The sequence below is a fragment of the Cololabis saira genome, chromosome 18, assembly GCF_033807715.1.
Source record: "Cololabis saira isolate AMF1-May2022 chromosome 18, fColSai1.1, whole genome shotgun sequence".
NCBI classification, from domain to species: domain Eukaryota; kingdom Metazoa; phylum Chordata; class Actinopteri; order Beloniformes; family Belonidae; genus Cololabis; species Cololabis saira.
This window is the reverse complement of record NC_084604.1, coordinates 3,946,317-3,968,058: the sequence shown is the minus strand read 5'-3', so window position 1 is coordinate 3,968,058 and position 21,742 is coordinate 3,946,317. Positions and strand designations below refer to the sequence as shown.

Here is a 21,742-nt window from a genome sequence, read left to right as displayed (position 1 = left end):
CAGTGGGCTGCCATATGAACGGCGCCCGGGGAGCGGTTGGGGTTGAGGGCCTTGCTCAGGGGCCCAGGGTGGTTGACCTGGGTCGCATTCTGGGGGCTTGAACCTTGTCCTCCAGACTCCAGTCCACTTCTGTAACCACTAGGCTACCACTCCCCCGTTGCAGATTTCCAGTGCTTGACGTGAGGCCTCCGTGTGTTCTTGCTTCCTGGATTGGCAGTGGATGCTTGAACTGGTTTCAGCCCTCGTGTCCCTTCGTTCATTAACAGCTGTCTCAGCTCAGCATCGGTAGCAGCTGTTTTTTGGGCTCTAGTGGCCCTTTATTCAAGGAGCAGACAGGAAGGGGTATATAGAGAGAATGGGGATGACATGCAGCAAAGGTGCACAGGCCGGGATTCAAACCTGCAACCACTGCAAGAGGACTCTAGCCTCAGTATATGAGCCGCTTGCTTAACCCACTGCACCAGGTAACAGCTGTTTTTAAGCAATGCCAAAGCCCGCCGTCTGCTTAAGACATCCAATCCGTCAAATCTTAGACCAGTTTACCTTTCTTTTTTCCAAAACGTTCTTCGGTTGTTCTCTTTTTTGAAAAATAAAAAATAAAACATTTTGAGCAATTCCACTGTCACCACTGAAAATACAACATAAGTGAGTGCTGCCTAAACCAGCAGTGCTCCACAGGGATCTGAGGTCCCTGAGGTCCCTGGGCCAGGACCCCCCCTCTGCAGTCAGCTTAGCTTAACACCAACCTCCACCCAGGAGGTGGGTAGTTGTCGTTGGCTGAATCGGGGCCCCGGCAGGTGCAGTTTAATGAGGATTTGGTAATGTAGGGAAAAAATCGGGAAAAAATCGGGGATAAAAATATGAGAAAAAATAAATAAAAATAGTAGGGGTAACCATGACTACGACAAACCAACCAGGTTGGGTTTAGCACAGCTGCTGTGGAGACTCTCCGGGTCTCTGCTGCACTGAGGCCCCGTTTCCACGTAGCAGAAACGGTGGTGTTTTCATGCGTTTTGGCCGTTCATTTACACGAGAACGAAGCTCAAAGTCTCCAAAAACGATAATTTCTGAAAACTCTGGCCAAAGTGGAGATTTGCAAAAACTTCACGTTTGCTTGTAAACAGAGGGAAACGGACATTTAGGCTTCAGAACGTCACATCATGTGACAGAAACGTCACCAGCGTCATGTGTGTGATCTGTGTTTACAATCTGTAAACTGTAGTTACTCGTGTCATTTGTTGATGTTTCTTTTCAGGATTCCGATTGGCTAGCATGACTTTAGGCTTGTAGTTACACTGTAACTACTACTACACTGTAGGTTTGGCTCATACCGACCCCTTAATAGTGTATTTATGCAGTGTAAATTATGGTATTTTTCAAAACGTGGGGGGGAAATATCAATTTTTGTAAATACCTGGCTATGTGGAAACGTGGCCTGAAACGTAGACGTTTGACCTGTTTACATGCAAAAGATCAGTAACTCACTAGGGGAGCCGTGTGAAATCTTTATTTTAGTGCTGTTATTTTATTTCAGTCACCTGGAAGTTCAAATGTTTCTACAGAGGTTTTAGAGGCTTCTGTTCTCATGTTGAACCAGAGCTCATGTTAGCCGCATGCTAACCCTGTTCAGACTGAACGTGTGTGTGTGTGAGTGTGTTTGTGTGTGTGTGTGTGTGTGTGTGTGTGTGTGTGTGTGTGTGTGTGTGTGTGTGTGTGTGTGTGTGTGTGTGTGTGTGTGTGTGTGTGTGTGTGTGTGTGTGTGTGTGTGTGTGTGTGTGTGTGTGTGTGTGTGTGTGTGTGTGCGCGTGTGCGTCAGAGAGAACGAGACAGGTGCGCTGCAGCGTTTAGTTTGGGCCACAGAGACTTTATTAGATATTTCAGGTGTTAGATGGTCCAACAGGTGCAGACAGGAAATAGAAAACCTTCACATGTTGGAAGACTGAAGTCTAACTGAGCGGCTCTAAACGTCCTGCAGCTTCAGGACGACTCACTACAGTGTGGGGGGGGGGGCGGGGGTGGTGACAGGTGAGGGGGGGGGTGGGGGGGATCGGGCTACGACCAGACAGTTCACTTCTGCTCCGGCATCATGTCGTCGATGGAGTCGCCGCCCTCCAGACGCTTCTCCATGTTGACCAGCAGGTTGACCCCGTCCACCACCATCTGGACCAGCTCCACCTCGGAGAAGCCCAGGCGGTCCGCGTTGGAGATATCGAAGACCCCGCCCACGGCTGCGGTGTCCACGCCACCTGAAACACAGACAGGAAAGGATGAAGTGTGCATCTTCAGACCGGAGCACCTGGGTGAACACCTGTGGGGAACACCTGTGGTGAACGCCTGTGGGGAACACCTGTGGGGAACACCTGTGGTGAACACCTGTGGTTAACGCCTGTGGTTAACGCCTGTGGGGAACACTTGCGGTGAACACCTGCGGTGAACACCTGTGGGGAACACCTGTGGTGGACACCTGTGGTGAACGCCTGTGGTGAACGCCTGTGGGGAACACCTGTGGGGAACACCTGTGGTGAACACCTGTGATGGACACCTGTGGGGAACACCTGTGGTGGACACCTGTGGGGACACCTGTGGTGAACGCCTGTGGGGACACCTGTGGTGAACGCCTGTGGTGGACACCTGTGGTGAACGCCTGTGGTGAACGCCTGTGGGGAACACCTGTGGGGAACACCTGTGGTGAACACCTGTGATGGACACCTGTGGGGAACACCTGTGGTGGACACCTGTGGGGACACCTGTGGTGAACGCCTGTGGGGACACCTGTGGTGAACGCCTGTGGGGAACGCCTGTGGTGAACGCCTGTGGGGAACGCCTGTGGGGAACACCTGTGGTGAACACCTGTGGGGAACGCCTGTGGGGAACGCCTGTGGGGAACACCTGTGGTGAACACCTGTGGGGAACACCTGTGGGGAACACCTGTGGTGAACACCTGTGGTGAACACCTGTGGTGAACACCTGTGGGGAACACCTGTGGGGAACCCCTGTGGGGAACAGCTGTGGTGAACGCCTGTGGTGAACGCCTGTAGGGACACCTGTGGTGGACACCTGTGGTTAACGCCTGTGGGGAACACCTGTGGGGACACCTGTGGTGAACGCCTGTGGGGAACACCTGTGGGGAACACCTGTGGTGAACGCCTGTAGGGACACCTGTGGTGGAGACCTGTGGTGAACGCCTGTGGGGAACACCTGTGGGGAACACCTGTGGTGAACACCTGTGGTGGACACCTGTGGTGAACACCTGTGGTGGACACCTGTGGGGAACACCTGTGGTGAACACCTGTGGTGGACACCTTTGGTGGACACCTTTGGTGGACACCTGTGATGGACACCTGTGGTGGACACCTGTGGTGAACACCTGGTGGGAAACACCTGTCTCTGAACTCAGACCAGATGGAGGTTGTGGTCCCTGGACCTGAACATCTCAGACCTCGGCTGGTTGGTAGGTTAACTTTGGTGTCTGGTGCTGTGAGGAATCCTGGGGCTATTGTGGACCAGGACCAGGTCCTTTGACAATGACTGGAATCATTGGAATAGAATAAAATACTTTGTCATTATACACGGGTACAGTGAGATTAAAAGCAGCATCACCTCTCCAGTGAAAGACTGTGCAAACAGATAAGAAATATAAGAAATATAAATAATATAAAAAGGTTAAGGTGCATTTTGAATGGTGAAATCAAGACCTGAGATCCTATCTATCCTTGGACCAGGACCAGGTCCTTGGACCAGGACCAGGTTTCTGTCAGGAGGAACAGTGTGAACAGCCAAAACATCTGTCCTCCACCTGTCCTAGCTCAGGCCGGACCTGAGAGGTTCAAACCACCTTTTCTCCAGCCGCCTCCTCCAAACCTTCCAGGAGGGTACTGAGGTGTTTCCAGAAAAGCTGTGCCCCGGGTCTGGGTCTCCTCGGGGTTGGACATCCCTGAACATCCACCCAGGTAGGCGTCCAGGAGACATCCTAACCAGATGAAGCGGTCTCAACCAGTTCCTCTGAACGTGGAGGAACAGTGGCTCTACTGAACTTTCTCTAAGAGAGAGTCCAGCCACCCTGCAGAGGAACCCATCCTCCGTCTAGTCACTACCCACATTGTTATCGAGGTGTCCAACTTCCCCCAATCTGGTTCTGGTGCAGGTTTATTGCCTCGAGCATTCTCGGGACAGAGGTTTGAGTGTGGGTCTGTGGGACGCATTAATGACACGATTCTTTTACTTTCTTTCATTACAATAATGTCTCACTGCGGTGGGTTCCATACATGAATTACAAGAAGTGAGGAGCACTGAATTTGTCTATTTCCTGTGAAACCCATCTGCTGTGAAGTAAATGGCTCGGCTGGGGGCTCAGGTGCGTTCAGGTACCTCTCGTACCTTCTGCACGTCAGCGTACCTGTTCCTCTCTTCTGCAGCCGCAGCCTCTTCAGGATCTCGCCGAACTTCTCGTGCTTGCTGACGTTGGGCAGTTTGACGTGCACGCCGGCCCGCAGGCCGGTCCCCAGGTTGGACGGGCAGGTGAGGACGTAGCCCAGGTGCTCGTTCCACATGAACTCGTGTCCTCGGTCCTTGAACAAGCCCTCGATCTGCCGGACGAAGGACAGGTGTCAGGGGGGACGGGTTCCTGATGGGAGGGCAACAGGAAGTAAGGTTGGGGGGCGTACCTTGGTGAGTCCGGTGCAGAAGCGGTTGAAGACCTCCTGCATGTTGCCCCCCTTCTGCATGCTGATGACACGCAGGTGGTCCTCCTCGTTGACCCAGACCAGGAAGGTCTTGTTGTCGTTGTGCCTGCAAATGGATGACAACAAGGGGTTAGAGACGGAGACGGGAGGTCCAGAACCAGCTCAGGTCAGAGGGAACGCATGCAGCCACTACGTGGTGCCTCCGGATCCAGTATGCGTATAAACCAAGAACCATCCGAAGCCCCACTACATGAGAACGTTGAAGTCCTTCTGTTCTGGTTTTTTCATTTTGCAAGTTTAAAGCCACACTCTGAAGCAATACCAGTCCAGGAGAGCAGATCACAAGAAGGGTCAGTTTGTCTCAACCCTGTAAACTATGAATGGGGAAACTGGTGGAACCAGAAGGTCTAGAAGCCGACTGGAACAAGCCCACTTTAGTTCAGTTGCCCCGGTTATCTTCGTTCTGATCAAATCTGTCCTCGTTTTAGTGTTGCTACCAAAAAAACATTTGAAACGAGGACGAGTGGATCTCCAGTTGACTCCCAGCCAGGCCGATGAGCATGACATAGCTAAATGACAGCAGCCTTACTTCTGGGCCCTTCAGAACCAGATCCCCCTGGACCTCCCATGAATACCCCTTGGGCTTCCCTGGACCCCCTATGGACCTCCCCTGGATACCTCCTGGACCTCCCATAGGTCCCTCCTGGACCTCCCGTGAGCCCCCCATGGATCTTACCTGGACCTCCCATGAATACCCCTTGGGCCTCCAGGATTCCCCCCTGGACCTCCCCTGAACCCCCTGGACTAATCCTAGTCCTCGTTTCAAAGTTCTGCTTGCAACAACAGAAATGAGGATGTCCAGACAGTTTGATCAGAATGTATGTACGGTCGCATTGATTAGCATCATAGCTAAAGTTAAAAGCGCTAGCCTGAACTAACGTGCTGGTTCCACCGGTTTGCCCGTCTCCGACTGAACCAGAGGATTAGGTGAGACGGGTTCTGGACTACTGACCAGATGCCGCGACCGTCGGGCCAGTCCCGGGCCATGCCGGACGCCAGCAGCAGCGGAGACACGGGCTTGTCAAACAGGAAGTGGTCGTCGATGAGCTGCTGCTGCTCGTCGTCAGTCATGTTCTTCAGGGCGTAGTACTTCCCCTTCAGGTCTCCCTCCAGAGAGTCCAGACCTGCAGACAACCAGGGAGAAGCTGATGTCAGGACCATCCATCCATCAATCTATCCATCCATCCATCATCCATCCATCCATCCATCCACCAACCCATCCATCCATCCATCCATCCATCCACCAACCCATCCATCCATCTATCCACCAACCCATCCATCCATCCATCCATCCACCAACCCATCCATCCATCCATCCATCCATCCATCCATCCACCAACCCATCCATCCATCTATCCACCAACCCATCCATCCATCCATCCATCCACCAACCCATCCATCCATCTATCCACCAACCCATCCCTCCATCCATCCATCCACCAACCCATCCATCCATCCATCCACCAACCCATCCATCCATCTATCCACCAACCCATCCATCCATCCATCCATCCATCTATCCATCCACCAACCCATCCATCCATCCATCCATCCATCTATCCACCAACCCATCCATCCATCTATCCACCAACCCATCCATCCATCCATCTATCCACCAACCCATCCATCCATCCATCTATCCACCAACCCATCCATCCATCCATCCACCCATCCATCCATCCATCCATCCACCAACCCATCCATCCATCCATCCATCCATCCACCCATCCATCCATCCATCCACCAACCCATCGATCCATCCATCCATCATCCATCCATCCATCCATCCATCCACCAACCCATCCATCCATTCATCCACCAACCCATCCATCCATCCATCCATCCACCAACCTATCCATCCATTCATCCACCAACCCATCCATCCATCCATCCACCAACCCATCCATCCATCCATCCACCAACCCATTCATCCATCCACCCACCAACCCATCCATCCACCCATCCATCCATCCATCCATCCATCCATCCATCCATCATCCACCTACCAACCCATCCATCCATCCATCCACCAACCCATCCATCCATCCACCTACCAACCCATCCACCCATCCATCCATCCATCCATCCATCCACCCACTAACCCATCCACCCACCCATTCATCTTTCGATCCACCTACCAACCCATCCATCCATCCACCCACCAACCCATCCATCCATCCACCCACCAACCCGTCCATCCATCCATCCATCCATCCATCCACCCATCCATCCAACTATCCACCCACCCATCCATCCATCCATCCATCCATCCATCCATCCATCCACCCACCCACTAACCCATCCACCCACCCATTCATCCTTCGATCCACCTACCAACCCATCCATCCATCCATCCATGGATGGATGCATCCATCCATCCATCCATGTTTTTCCACATCCAGGGGAGAAGTGGGCAGGTTGGGGTGAAGCTGCTGTGACGTACTCGATTGCGCAACCGCTTTGTTCATGTCGGCGCTGATGAGAAATCAGCTGGAGCCCCGAGCGGCTGAGAGTAAAACAGCCCGTCTACATCCCTTTTTTAATTCTCTCCTCAGCCACCAGGTTTATGAACATCTGCACCTCAGAGTTGGATCACCAAACACCAAAATCGCCGCGAGCCGCGCTGACTCCCGCGCTGACTCCCGCGCTGACTCCCGCGCTGACTCCCGCTTCCTGATTCAAACGTCTGACGGCCCCGCCCCCCGACCAATCAGTGGCCTGTAATGTGATGACGTCAGACAGAGCCGTCTGGGAGATTTGCGAGGCCCTGTGCGAAATGGCCGGGGGGGGGGCCCTCGCGCGTGAGTGTAGCGAGCGCCCGCAAAATTTTTGGGTTTTTCGGGTCGGATCGGGTGTCTATATGTGCAATTTTAACTCTCCGATTAACAAAATACTGGATACCTTCCCCTGCCTCATCATCATCCGGGCTTGCCTCGACGCGGGGCCCCACGGCTGCTTGAGACCCGGGCGGATCGGTGATTTTTGTAACAAATTTATCAAACGAGCCTTTCAGAGAGGCATTAAACTCTTCCATTTTCTTTAGTTTTTTTTCTTTTTTCATTCCCTGATGGAAATTTCCTGAATCTGTCTCGTTCTCTCGACATTGTGTGACAGTTTGTTCCAACTCCACCCGTCTGGATCAGAGCACCTTGTGTCTGATCTGGATCTGGATCAGAGCAGCTTGTGTCTGCGCTTGGTCTGATCAGTTGTATTGAACAACAGACACGTGCATCATTGCACATATATTTATTGATATGCATAGACTAGTACACATTTAGGTCTGTAATGGAATGTGACTGTTGATATTTATAAGGGAAAAAAGGAAAAAAAAGGAAAAAAAAAAAAAAAAATTGAAAAGAAAAAGAAAAAAAAAAAAAAGGCCCATAGCGCGAGGCCCGTGTGGCGCGAGGGCCCTTGGGGCGCAAGGCCCCGTGCGGTCGCACGGTTCGCACACCCCTTGCGGCGGCCCTGACGTCAGATATAGTGCCGGCTCGGCCCGGTTAGAACCTCGGCAGAATGGTTACAGAAAAAGTATCTGCTTGGCACGGCTCCACCCGCCTTGGCCCGTAGTGGAAAAGCGCAAGACGGGGGCGTGGCGGGTAGAAGCGCTGTGTAGATACTAGTGGAAAAGGGCCATATGATTCTGGTTGTGGAGGCGTTCTCTCCAACCAGAGGCTGTTCACGTGGTTCCCGTTCCCAGACAGCAGGGGGCAGCAGACTCTGCTCCGCCGGGTGCCACCGGTCCAGATCCGGCCGGTCTTATCTGAATGTGAAAGCCCTGGTTTTAGAGGAACGGATCAGGAGTCTGAGCACGCTCAGTTCAGTTACATAACGGCCTGATCCTCTGCAGCGATCACTGAGGCATGATGGGAGCTTTCTAAATAAAGACGCTTCCTCCTCAGGAGATAAATGAACTCCCTCCTAACGAGAGTTATTCTTAGGTTATTTGTAAGTTTCTAAGATTTGAAATGGTTTCTCTAATCTAAAGAGACTTAATCTCTGGGCTGAGCAGCACCAAGGGCATGATGGGACTTCCTGGGCCGTACATCTGTTAACGTTCATGACACATGGGTCCTGGAAGACTTGGAGACGGGCGGTGGTCTCCCAACGGGCCTGAGGGGGAGGTCCGTGATTGGATTAAGCGGACCTGAACGTTGGTACAGAACCAGTCAAAGGTCTGGACACGTCAGCGTCCCACAACGATGACATCTGTCAACAAAACTGCATTCAAAGAAAGAGCTCTGCGACGGCGTCCCCGGGCTCCTGCAGCGTCGCCTCAAGCCCGACCTCAGGACCCTGATGGACGCCATCTTGGCGGCACTCACTCCGCCCGGCCACGGCCCGGCTCCAGACCTGTCTCCGGTTTAGCGGCCCGGCTCCAGACCCAGACCCAGTCATGGTGGTCGGTAGAGGAACCACAGGTCCGGATCCAGACCCTTGTGGTCAGTAGAGAATCTTTTTTCCCTACCTCCTGGATGGCATCAACCTAGAACTAAATTGTTGGCAGGGTCGCCGCAAGGGGTGTGCGAACCGTGCACGGGGCCTCGCGACCCAAGGGGCCTTGCGCTATGGGCCGTTTTTTTTTTTCTTTCCTTCTTTCCCTTATAAATATCAACAGTCACGTTCCATTACAGATCTAAATGTGTACTAGTCTGTGCATATCAGACTAGAATAAATATATGTGCAATGATGTTGTTCAATACAACTGCGTCAGACCAAGCGCAGACACAAGCTGCTCTGATCCAGACTGGTGGAGTTGGAACAAACTGTCACACAATGTCGCGAGAACGAGACAGAATCAGGAAATTTCCATCAGGGGATGAAAAAAGAAAAAGAACTAAAGAAAATGGAAGAGTTTAATGCCTCTCTGAAAGGCTCGTTTGATAAATTTGTTACAAAAATCACCGATCCGACCGGGTCTCAAGCAGCCGTCGGGCCCCGCGTCGAGGCAAGAGATGATGATGAGGCAGGGGAAGGTATCCAGTATTTTGCTAATTGGAGAGTTAAAGGAGCATGAGGCTCCTTTTAAGAAATGAGACTCTCTAGCGCCACCCTTCACCACGACGGCCGTTGGGGGTACTGCAGCCAACAGTGAAGCCGGCACGGGAGAACGGGGAAAACGTGCATGCAGCGTCATGTGACGTCACATCCGCAGGACAGCGCGGGAAATTTGGGCCCGAATTGCAGCACATTTTGCAGCACACAGCCTGTTCAAGGCAACGGAGAGATACACTAGAGGGCTCATTCTTTTGGGTTTGGAACGCTTCATCTGACCTTATTACTAGAAAACTTAAAACTTATACAAATTTTTTTCATAAATCCTGCCTCAATCCTGCCTCAAGCTCCTTTAAAATTGCGCATATAGACACCCGATCCGACCCGAAAAACCCAAACATTTCGGGCGCGCTCGCTACGCTCACGCGCGAGGGCCCCCCCTGGCCATTTCACACAGGGCCTCGCAAATCTCCCAGACGGCTCTGATTGTTGGTGTTTGGAAGATAAAACTATCTGTGGCGGCTCCGGCCCCTAAACTAGCTGCTGTTACCCATGTGGACTTCCCTGAAGAGGATTCAAACATGTCACAGGTGATTCATTCATTCAGAAGGACAGAAGGAGGGAGGGAGGTCGTACTTTCGAGGGAGAGCTGTTCGATAGCGCGGCGTTCCCCGCGACTGCAGTGCGGCGGCAGACAGAAGCCGCGGATGCTCCGTCCTGTCCGAACCCGGGAGCTCAACACGTAGTTTGGATCCAGGTTGTCTCCGCCCTGAAAAGCAACAGATGACAGAGGAAGTGACCCACAATGCACTGGGAAAGACAAGAGTGAATCTTCTCTTTTACTGTATTAAAGTATCAAAAATACTTGAGTCAGGTCTTTGGGGTGTACCTGCAGGTTTTGGGGGCTTGAGTCAGGTCTTTGGGGCTTAAGTCAGGTTTTTTTGGTATACCTGAAAGTTTTTGGGGTTTGAGTCAGGTCTTTGTGGTGTACCTGCAGACAGTGCTTTAAGTGGGCCGGTACGCACCGGTACGGAGTACCCACACTTCTCAATATTAGCCTCTGGCGTACCGGGACTTTTTACGGCGTACCGGGACTTCTCATGAGCTCACAGTACTCTGTTCTCTCTTTGTGATTTGGCTACAGTGGCGTCGCAACGCGACTGCCCCTCGTGAGACGTTCACTCGTAAAGCCTGATTTATGGTTCCGCGCTAAATAGACGCAAGGCGGTTGCGCGTCACTGCGTACCCTACGGCGTAGGCTCTGCGTTGGTGTAACGCGGAACCATAAATCAGTTTACCGAGGTCCCGCGAGTCGAGTGTGCCAGAAATGAATAAATAGAACGCGAAGAAGAAGATATTTTAATCTTTCTTTAAAAGTGGAGAGGAGAAGAAGTATACAAGGATTTGGGGAATACAAGGAGCTGAGGGGATCCGGGACACCAGAAGCTCTGACGCCTCTGCTGAAAGCTGTCCATACCATTGCTGTGTTTACGAGCAGTACTGGAGTTGAGGGGGTTGAGGGGAGATGGCATCCCCCCCTGAAATAAAAACGGTCCAAATCATCCCCCCTGTAAAACTGCCATCCCTCCTTTCCATCCCTTATGTCATTTCATCAATGAATGTGGTTTTACTGCTATTTCAACATTTAGAGTCATCACCAGAAAAATAACACCAGAAAAATAACTTATTTGACAATTTTCACCTGTTTCAAGTACATTTTCACTTGAAATAAGTAGAAAAATCTGCCAGTGGGACAAGATTTATCTTCTCATTACAAGCAAAAAAATCTTGTTCCACTGTCAGATTTTTCTACTTATTTCAACTGAAAATCTACTTGAAACAGGTGAAAATTGTTGTTTTTTCCAGTGATGAGTCTTGTTTTAAGTGTAATGAGATTTTTTTTTACTAAAATGAGACATTTTAACTAGAAATAAGACAAATATTCTTGTTAAGATTGTGAGTTTTTGCAGTGATCCATTTTACTTATCCTGTGAAGGACAGAGTCATATTGATAAGTTCAGAAAAGTGTTTTTTATTGTTGTGTTTTGATGTATTTGATGTAAGCCCAGTGGATATTTAAAGCTTACAGAAGGCTGCATTTAACTGCTGCTATGTCATTCCTGCAGTATTTCTGCAGGTGTTTTGGTCACTGCTATTATTTGTAATATATTATATTATTTGTAATCAGCACAAATTATCTGTCCCCATATGATAAAATCCACCATCCCCCCTGATTTTTTTTTACAACTCGAGTACTGTCTACCAGTGAATGTGAGCGTTTTCTTGTGTACACATAATTTGTTTGGAAAATTCAATAAAACAATTTTCTTTTTAAAAATCAGCATCATGTCCTAGTATTTCAATATATCACTTAATCATCTGCTGTTACCCACCGCCTAATTTACCTGACATCAGTTGAATAAGGGGAGTACCGGCACTTATTTTTGTCCACTTAAAGCACTGCCTGCAGGTTTTTTGGGGGTTTGAGTCAGGTCCTTGGGGTGTACCTGCAGGTTTTTGGTGCTTAAGTCAGGTTTTTGGGGTGTACCTGCAGGTTTTGGGGGCTTAAGTCAGGTCTTTGGGGTGTACCTTCCAGTTTTTAGGGCATTAGTCAGGTTTTTGGGGGGTACCTGCAGGTATTTGAGGCTTGAGACAGGCTGTTGGGGTTTGGGTCAGGTGTTTGGGGTGTACCTGCAGGTTTTTGGGGCATTAGTCAGGTTTTTGGGGTGTACCTGCAGGTTTTTAGGGCATTATTCAGGTCTTTGGGGTGTACCTGCAGGTTTTTAGGGCATTAGTCAGGTTTTTGGGGTGTACCTGCAGGTTTTTAGGGCATTAGTCAGGTCTTTGGGGTGTACCTGCAGGTTTTTAGGGCATTAGTCAGGTCTTTGGGGTGTACCTGCAGGTTTTTAGGGCATTAGTCGGGTCTTTGGGGTGTACCTGCAGGTTTTTAGGGCATTAGTCAGGTCTTTGGGGTGTACCTGCAGGTTTTTAGGGCATTAGTCGGGTCTTTGGGGTGTACCTGCAGGTTTTTAGGGCATTAGTCGGGTTTTTGGGGGGTACCTGCAGGTCTTTGAGGCTTGAGACAGGCTGTTGGGGTTTGGGTCAGGCTCTGGTGTACCTGGAGATTGTCGGGGTTCAGGTCCGTCTTGTGTTTGTCTGATGGTTTGTATCCTCCGTGACGGTCCTCGATGACGGGGTCCATCAGCTCTTTGAACACCTCATACGTCTCCTCGTCCCCAGCTACACAGCCCACCGTCATGATGAAGGGATGACCTGCAGAGACACGAGGAGGCCATCAGACTCGGCTCTGACTCCCTGGAAATCTTTCAGGTGGTAAAAGCCTGAATTCAGAGAGGACAAACCTGCACCGTGTTCTCTGGCTTCAGGGTTTGTTTTGTCTAGTTTACAATTTGTTTTGTGCATCAGTGTTTGACTTCAGTGCTGCTTAAGGATCTGGATTTGATGAAGAGGATCAGGAGATCAGACAAAAGTAAGACCCCCCCCCCATGGTGAGGGAATTAACGTGCTGAAATTAACCTGGTCTTACAAGTCAATCCCATTACTGGAGTGATTACCGAGCATCTCCAGAATAGAAAGTCTCTGTGTGAAGGTGAATCACAGGAATTTACCTAGAAAACAGGTAACACTTCATACAAAGACTGAGGTTACACAACTCCCTCCTCAGAACCTTGTGTTTAACTCCAGAACATTCTCCTGAGCTGGCTCTGATTCCAGCATCCCATCAGAGACGCCATTCCTCATCTGCTTTCTAGGAAGCAAAGATGTAGCGCTGATGACCCAGGAGCAGACATCCACCCAGAGGTTTTTATGTCTCAAAAAAATGAAACAAAGAAAAAGAGAAGAGGACTTTCTTTATCTATTAGTCAACTTTTTCTACTAACCACGGAAAAACTAAGAAAACCACAAAAACAAAGAAAAACATGGAAAAACCACGCAAAACCAAATGAAACCACGGAAAAACCTAATAAAACCACGGGAAACCAAAGAAAACCACACAAAAACAAATAAAAACATGGAAAACCTAAGAAACCCACTGAAAACCAAAGAAAAACAAAGAAAACCACTGAAAAACAAACAAAAAATAATAAAAAAAAGCTGCAAGCAGCGATGAACGGGCCCTAGCGCGTGCAATTTTCACCAATAAAGGTCAAGGACTCAAAACCATGTCCGATGACACCACCCACGACTTTTTATGTCAAACCATTCAAAAGTTGTAACAGAAAGTAGGAACTATCAAATATGGACCAACCAGATGAAGGGTGGGCGCGCTTTTTGGTGTCTAGCGTCGCCACGGTAACGCTTTTGAAAGAGAAAAGTAATGCGCATCGTTGCAGGATGGAGACGCACATTTTGATGTATAACACACCTGGGTGCACGTTACGGTTCGGGTCGTATTAACAGCCGAAGGAATGGCATAAATTGCGCCAAAATGACACGATTCATTCAAAATGGCCGACTTCCTGTTGGGTTTGGGCCATGGCGCCAAGAGACTTTTCTTTAAGTTGCAACATGATACAGGGGTGTACTGATTTTCGTGCATGTACGTTAAACCGTATTGTGGGGTTTGAGGTACAAAGTTTTCTAGGGGGCGCTGTTGAGCCATTAGGCCACGCCCATTAATGCAAACCATTAAATATCAAATTTTTCACCAGGCCTGGCTTGGTGCAAAATTTGGTGACTTTTGGGGCACGTTTAGGGGGGCAAAAAGGCCCTCATTTCATCGGAAGAAAAACGAGGATAAAAACAAAACAAAAAAAAAATTCCTACAGATACAATAGGGCCTGCGCACTGTCAGTGCTCGGGCCCTAAAAAACAAAGAAAGCCAAAGACAACCAATGCAAACCAAAAAAACAACAAAGAAAACCAAAGGAAACAACGTAAAAACAAACAATACTCCATGGAAAACCATTTCTCCATCAGGAAAAAGCTTCTAATGCATTTTCTTCTTCAAGTGACTTTAAAGTGCTTCTGGTTGGAGGAGTCCATGTTTGCTTCCACCTTGTGCAGGTAGAAAATGACACTTCCTTTTCCAGACTGACTGGAGACCATCCAGTCCAAAAACAGCTGTGACGTCACCCTGAGACTTGTGGGAGCTGGTTTTGAAGCTCGGTTGTAGGGTTGGTGGTTGACCCCCCCAGCCCCCCGGCCCCCCAGTACAGCCAGCAGCTGGCTGGGACATTACTAGTTAGCTGTTTCAGCTTAGTTTACACTAGCCAGGCTGAGTTACCTTAGCTCAGATTAAATTCAGACGTCATCTCAGCGGCGACTCCTTGGTCGGTGTCTCGGCATCGGTTGCGTCAAGACCCAACATCGCCGCAGAGCTGTTGCTCCGTTTACGAGGTTGACACTTGATAGGAGGCCGCCCGTATCAGAGAGAACGCGTGACGTCCACAGGACCAAGAGGCAGACGAGCCCCCGGTCGGCCCCCGGACCCTGCGTGGCGACCCGGGAACCGCCCGTGGAGCAAAACAGCAGACCAAACAAGGGCGAGCTAGCGCCATGGAGCAATTCCATGAGGGGGTCCTAAGTGCTAAGCAGCTAACGTGATGCCAGCTGTATGAAACCAGTGGTCAGTAGAGGACCTGCAGGTCCGTTTCCGGACCCTAGCGGTCGGTAGAGACCCCGCAGGTCCGGATCGTGACCCTAGCGGTCGGTAGAGACCCCTCAGGTCCGGATCTTGACCCTAGTGGTTGGTAGAGACCCCTCAGGTTCAGATCCAGACCCTAGCGCTCGGTAGATACCCCACAGGTCCGGATCTTGACCCTAGTGGTTGGTAGAGACCCCTCAGGTTCAGATCCAGACCCTAGCGCTCGGTAGAGACCCCACAGGTCCGGATCGTGACCCTAGTGGTTGGTAGAGACCCCACAGGTCCGGATCGTGACCCTAGCGGTCGTTTGCCGGAACGCAGGTCTGAATGGTGACGGGCCGGGTTTGGCCGGCGGGTGTTGGGTTTGACATGTGATCTACATGAGCCAGGAGTGTTAGTGAGTCAGTTAACCAGGTGGGGGGTGGGGGAGGGGTTACCTGGATTGTCGACGCCGGTCTGGATGAGGTCGTCCAAGGTGAAGCCGCTGGGCGTCTCCTTGTCGCGCATGTTGGCGTACATTTCAGGCGTGAGCACCTTGGCCATGTGGTTGTTGTGCTGGCTCAGGTCGGGGTACTCCTGCTCCGAGGTGTAGTTCATCTTCAGCTTGTTGTGGGTGTTCCCGAACGGCATGATGGCGCCTGTGCTGCTGCTGACCTGGGAAAAGCACAAAACACGTGAGGACGTGATGACACAAGAGGATCCTGGCCCCAACTCTGCACGACTCTTAAGAACGCCGGTTCCCTTCCGTCCCTTCAAGAACCGGAAGAAGCAGTTCGACTGGATTTTCTTCTGTTTAAACATTTAGAAATCTACGGAGCCCCTCTGGTGATATTTGAAAAAAATAAAATAACTCGTGGTCACGAGTTATTAATGCGTGGCCACGCATTGATTATCTCGTGCCCACGCATTACTTTACTCGTGGATGGCATTATAACCTACTGTCTGGACTTCGTGGATGCAACTTCCTTGGTGGGATGGTTATTCATCATTAATAACGGTAATTATAGTCTATTTATATTAAAGAGCAAGAGTATTGTCATGGCGAGTGTAGTAATAACATGTGACATTTGAAAAAAATAAAATAATGTGTGGCCACGCATTAATAACTCGTGGCCACGCATTAATAACTCGTGGCCACGCATTAATTATCTCGTGGCCACGCATTGATTATCTCGTGGCCACGAGTTATTAATGCGTGGCCACGCATTAATAACTCGTGGCCATGCATTAATAACTCGTGGCCACGCATTGATTATCTTGTGGCCACGCATTAATAACTCGTGGCCATGCATTAATTATCTCTTGGCCACGCATTAATTATTTCGTGGCCACGCATTGATTATCTCGTGGCCACGCATTAATAACTCGTGGCCATGCATTAATTATCTCGTGGCCACGAATTAATTATTTCGTGGCCACGCATTGATTATCTTGTGGCCACGAGTTATTAATGAGTGGCCACGCATTATTTTATTTTTTTCAAATGTCACCAGAGGGGCTCCGTAGAAATCAGTCCTTTAGTTTGCTATAAAGCTCCGGGGTCCAGAATCTAAAGAAAACCATCTTGTTTTGTAGCCCTGAAGTCATGAATTATCTTTAAGGGGTCAGACCTCCCGGTCAAGACTTGCCCCCAAACAAGCATGTTGCTCAGTGCCTGAAAAAGCGAGAAACGCCCTGGTTTCAAATGCTATATGGTCAAAATACATTTCAATAAAAATAAATAATCAAAAGCTGGTAGTAGTTGGCAGAATCGCTACCAACACCTCGGATCCAGAGGTTCTTGCTGTAAAACCAGCAGACAAGGTGGAGGTCTGCGTTGACACCAGTCTACGTCACATAGGCGGAGCTACAACCACAGTCTCTGTGATTGCCAGTGGTTTCTTTTAGTTGCTCGTCAAAGTCCAGCACCAAGGAAGCAGTCCAATAGTTTCTATTGATGGGGGACACATTGACGATGGTAACCATGGGGACCAGACTGAAAGGTGGAGCTGTCCTCGGCACGCTTTAACATACTTTAGACAGTACATACGGTGTAGTCGTAGCGCATATGTGAGCCTGTTTCCTCCACCAGGGTCTGGACCCAGACCTGCAGGTCCTCTACAGACCACCAGGGTCTGGACCCAGACCTGCAGGTCCTCTACAGACCACCAGGGTCTGATCCAGACCTGCAGGTCCTCTACCGACCACCAGGGTCTGATCCAGACCTGCAGGTCCTCTACAGACCACCAGGGTCTGGACCCAGACCTGCAGGTACTCTACAGACCACCAGGGTCCAGATCCAGACCTGCAGGTCCTCTACAGACCACTAGGGTCTGATCCAGACCTGCAGGTCCTCTACGGACCACCAGGGTCTGACCCAGACCAGTTCCTGCAGGTCTGGATCCCCCGGGCCTAGCCCTGGTGGCTGGAACAGCCGCAGGTGCTAGTAGATTTCTACCAGTCCCTCTTTCAGCTCTGCTCGGGTTAGCCCTGGTTAGTAGCCCGCTGCTTCAGGGGCCAGTCTCCATCTCCCAGCCCTCCCCGACCAACCTCAGACCGGCCTCAGCAGTCTATCACCACCATGAGGCAGCCGGTAACAAACGTGGGGTCAAAGCCACCCGGCTGTAGACGGCTGCAGTTCCTGGTGTGAACACCAGGGGGCGCGTTCCGAAGTTTACAGAATGATGGACGGCACGAAGACAAGACGAAGAAAATCATGTTTGGCTGCGAGGAGATGAACCTGGAATCTGACGAGAGCATCCCTGGGAGCTCCTCCGGGAATATTTCCCCTTTAATAATATTATTTGTTCTTTTGTATTGCACCAATCACCACAACAAATTCCTTGTGTGTGTTAAACGACTTGGCAATAAACTTATTTCTGATTCTGATTCTGAATAGAGTGGAAAACGATTCAAAGGGAGGAAATTCTCTAAATCTGAGAGCAGGTCAGTCTAAAATCACTGCAGATAAAACGATACGTAACCTTTTATTCCTGTGCAGTTAATTGAAAACCAGGAAATCTGAAGTCCCCTCGTACTGCTTCCCTACGATTTAAGAGCTGCAGCAGCCCGGTGCTGCGGACCATCTATCACTGTGTTCTTCTGGAGGGTTAAGGTATGTGTTAACACAGTGCCAAAAGGGAAAGACATCAGCAATTAATCAGAGCTGCACATCCATCTGGAAAGCTTATGAAACCATTTCCAAAGGATGTGGAGTTCAGGGTTCTACAGTGAGAAAGATTACACCAGCACAAAACATGCAGGACAGATGTAAATCAGCTGTCAATCAGCTGTCAATCAGCTGTCAATCAGCTGTCAATCAGCTGTCAACCTCCCAGCAGTTGATGTCCCAGCGGATTCAGCCACAAGGTGAGACGGTGCAATGCTGGAGAAAATTCTCTCTGAGTTCAAGTGTGAAGGACTGGATTCACACATTGTTTTGAAGAGGTGTATAATAATCCCGGTGCCATAAAGTAAAAATCCTGTCCAGCAGTTGTTCCAACCATCACTAGACCAGCTCCTGTGCAGGTAGATGGTTGTTAGTGAAAACCCCTGTTCTAAATGTACTGGCTGATCCAGAAACATGGCAGGGTTTTTACTTTATGGCACCTGGATTATACACCTCTGCAATGTGCTTTAATGTTTTTTATTTTTTTATATAATTTCAAAAATAGTTTTGAATCAATCTTAAATTAAGACCAATTTTGAAATGGGGTCAGTCTCAAAGGACCATTAGTCAAATAATTTTCTTTACATTAAGCTGATATTTGCTCCTTTAAACATATTCCTGTGGATCAGCCTGTATTTTAAAACAGGTGTAAACCTGCCATCTACCTGCAGAGGAGCTGCTTTAGTGATGGTTGCAACAACTGCTGGACAGGATTATTATTATTATACACCTCTGGTCGAATTGACACTAAAATGCACAGAATCTGGTCTGAAAGCCAGTCACGTGACGGAAGCAGACTGCAGCAAACACCTTGACGCACTTGAGTTCCTGTACTGCAATCAGCTGTTTCCTCCTGACCTTGGGGGGGGGGGGGGGGGGGGCGGGGGGGCTGATCCCGACCTGATGTGGACCTGATCCGGACCTGATCCGGACCTGATCTGGACCTGATCCGGACCTGATCCGGACCTGCACCGGCCTGGGAGTGCGGGATCAGGAGAGGCAGGACGGGGACAGGGGGGGTGCCCGGGAGGGGGTTGGGGAGGGGAGGGTTTGGGAGGGGGGGGGGGGGGGGGGATCAGTGGCACACAAAGGATTATGATGGAGGCCTGCGCGCAGTGACGCAGCAGGACGAGGCCGCTGCGCGCACCGGGTCACCTTCACACGGAACCGGACCGGGTTCGTCTGCGTCACAGCTGCAGGGGGAGACGGGATGCTGCGGGATGCGCTGCGCTCCTGCGCAGCCCTGTCTGCGCACCAGGGAGGATGGGGAGGGGGCTCCGCTGCAGCCGCTCCGAGATGGAGGAGATGGGTCTGCGGACCCGCGGATGGTTCTGCAGGACGGGTTCTGCAGGGCGCATCACCTTGCAGCTGCACCAGCTGCAAGGTCACAGACGGACCGGACCGACGGACAGAGCCTCTGCAGACCTGTCCCCTGCTCCCCTGCTCCCATGGTCCCCTGGTCCCCTGCACTCCCCCCCTCTCTCCATCTGCACCCCAGATCTGCCCCCATCCCGGTCCTGCAGATGCTCCTACCTGCGGTTCCAACTGGCTCTGTAGGGGTTCTGGTGGTGCGGCTTCTGGCTCCGGGTTCTGCTGCTGCTGCTGCGGATTAAAGCGGCGCTCCGCTCTTTTATAACCCGCACCCCCACCCCCGCCCCCCCGCGTCCCATTGGCTCCTATTTAAGATCCATTCATTGCATTGGACGGAGCGGCTGCGGCGGGTCACGTGACCGGGCCCGTCACACACACCCGCCCCCCCCTCCCTCCGTCCCTCTCTCTCTCTCGCGTCCTTTCTCTCTCTCCGCCGCTGTGACGCGCTGCTGCCGCAGTGCCTCTGAGCAGAGCTGACTGATGCTGCTGAACACACGGATTCTTCCACAGGAGAGGCAGTGACGTCATCCTCCCATCAGCTGAGGTGGTCCTCAGCTGGTCCTGATGCTGCCGTCACCAACACGACTCCATCCACCTGGTCCAACCCTGATGAAGAGATCCATTCTATCTCATTCTATTCTATCTATCCATCCATCCATCCATCCATCCATCCATCCATCCACCATCCATCCATCCACCATCCATCCATCCATCCATCCATCCATCCATCCATCCACCAACCCATCCATCCAATTTTCCATTCATCCATCCATCCATCCACCCATCCATCCACCCATCCACTCATACATCCGTCCATCCACCAACCCATCCCTCCATCCATCCATCCCTCCATCCCTCCATCCATCCCTCCATCCATCCATCCATTATCTATACCCGCTTTATCCTTTGCAGGGTAACGGGGGTCTGCTGGAGCCTATCCCAGCTCATTTCAGGTGAGAGGCAGGGGTTACACCCTGGACAGGTCACCAGTCCATCACAGGGCCACATACATACACACAACCATGCTCACAACCACACTCACACCTACGGGCTATTTAGAATCACCAATTAACCTAGCATGCATGTTTTTGGACTCTGGGAGGAAGCCGGAGTACCCGGAGAGAACCCACGCAAGCACGGGGAGAACATGCAAACTCCACACAGAAAGACCTTGCCGGGCCAGGGAGTGGAACCGGGAACCTTCTTGCTATGAGGCAACAGTGCTAACCACCAAACCACCGTGCTGCCAGATCGATTCTAGTGTTTTGGTATTTTCATCTCCATGAGCATCCAGACGGAATCAAGAGTAAAGATGTATGAGTTCAAGTGAAGCGAAACATCTGTTCACAGAATGAAGATTTAATCTTCAGAAGGTCTAGACCAGGGGTAGGCAACCCTGGTCCTCGAGTGCCACTGTCCTGCATGTCTTAGAATCTACCCTGCTTCAGCACACCGTGATACAAGGAGCTGTGTCACCAACAGAGTTCTCCAGACCTTGATGACAAGCTAATGAGCACCCTTAAATAAATTCAGGTGTGTCGAAGCCGGGAAACATCTAAGACATGCAGGACAGTGGCACTCGAGGACCAAGGTTGCCTACCCCTGGTCTAGACCCTTCCAGGCCCTTCCAGAGCCATCTAGTTCTAGACCAGGGGTGGTCCTCAAGGGCCGGTCTCCCTGCAGGTTTTAGATGTTTCTCTGCTTCATTGCACCATGATACAAGTGACTGTGTAATTAACAGAATTGTGCAGCCCTAGATGACAAGCTGATGACGATGATTAATTAGAATCAGGTGTGTTAAAGCAGGGAAACATCTAAAACATGCAGGACACCGGCCCTTGAGGACCAGTATTGCCCACCCCTGTTCTAGACCCTCTA

At 50.7% G+C, this 21,742-nt stretch overlaps 1 protein-coding gene across 1 annotated transcript; it reads right to left on the bottom strand.

Annotated features, from left to right (window-relative positions):
- Nucleotides 1-1,843: 1,843 nt before the first annotated feature.
- On the bottom strand, nt 1,844-20,149 carry LOC133464520 (creatine kinase B-type-like). Its single transcript, XM_061746548.1, has 8 exons — nt 20,027-20,149; nt 15,783-15,999; nt 12,856-13,010; nt 10,374-10,506; nt 5,695-5,866; nt 4,665-4,788; nt 4,397-4,586; nt 1,844-2,246 (listed from the first exon to the last, which is right to left on the bottom strand). Exons 2-8 carry the CDS (start codon nt 15,973-15,975, stop codon nt 2,068-2,070), a joined length of 1,146 nt encoding a protein of 381 aa, XP_061602532.1. The 5' UTR covers nt 15,976-15,999; nt 20,027-20,149; the 3' UTR covers nt 1,844-2,067.
- Nucleotides 20,150-21,742: the final 1,593 nt, after the last annotated feature.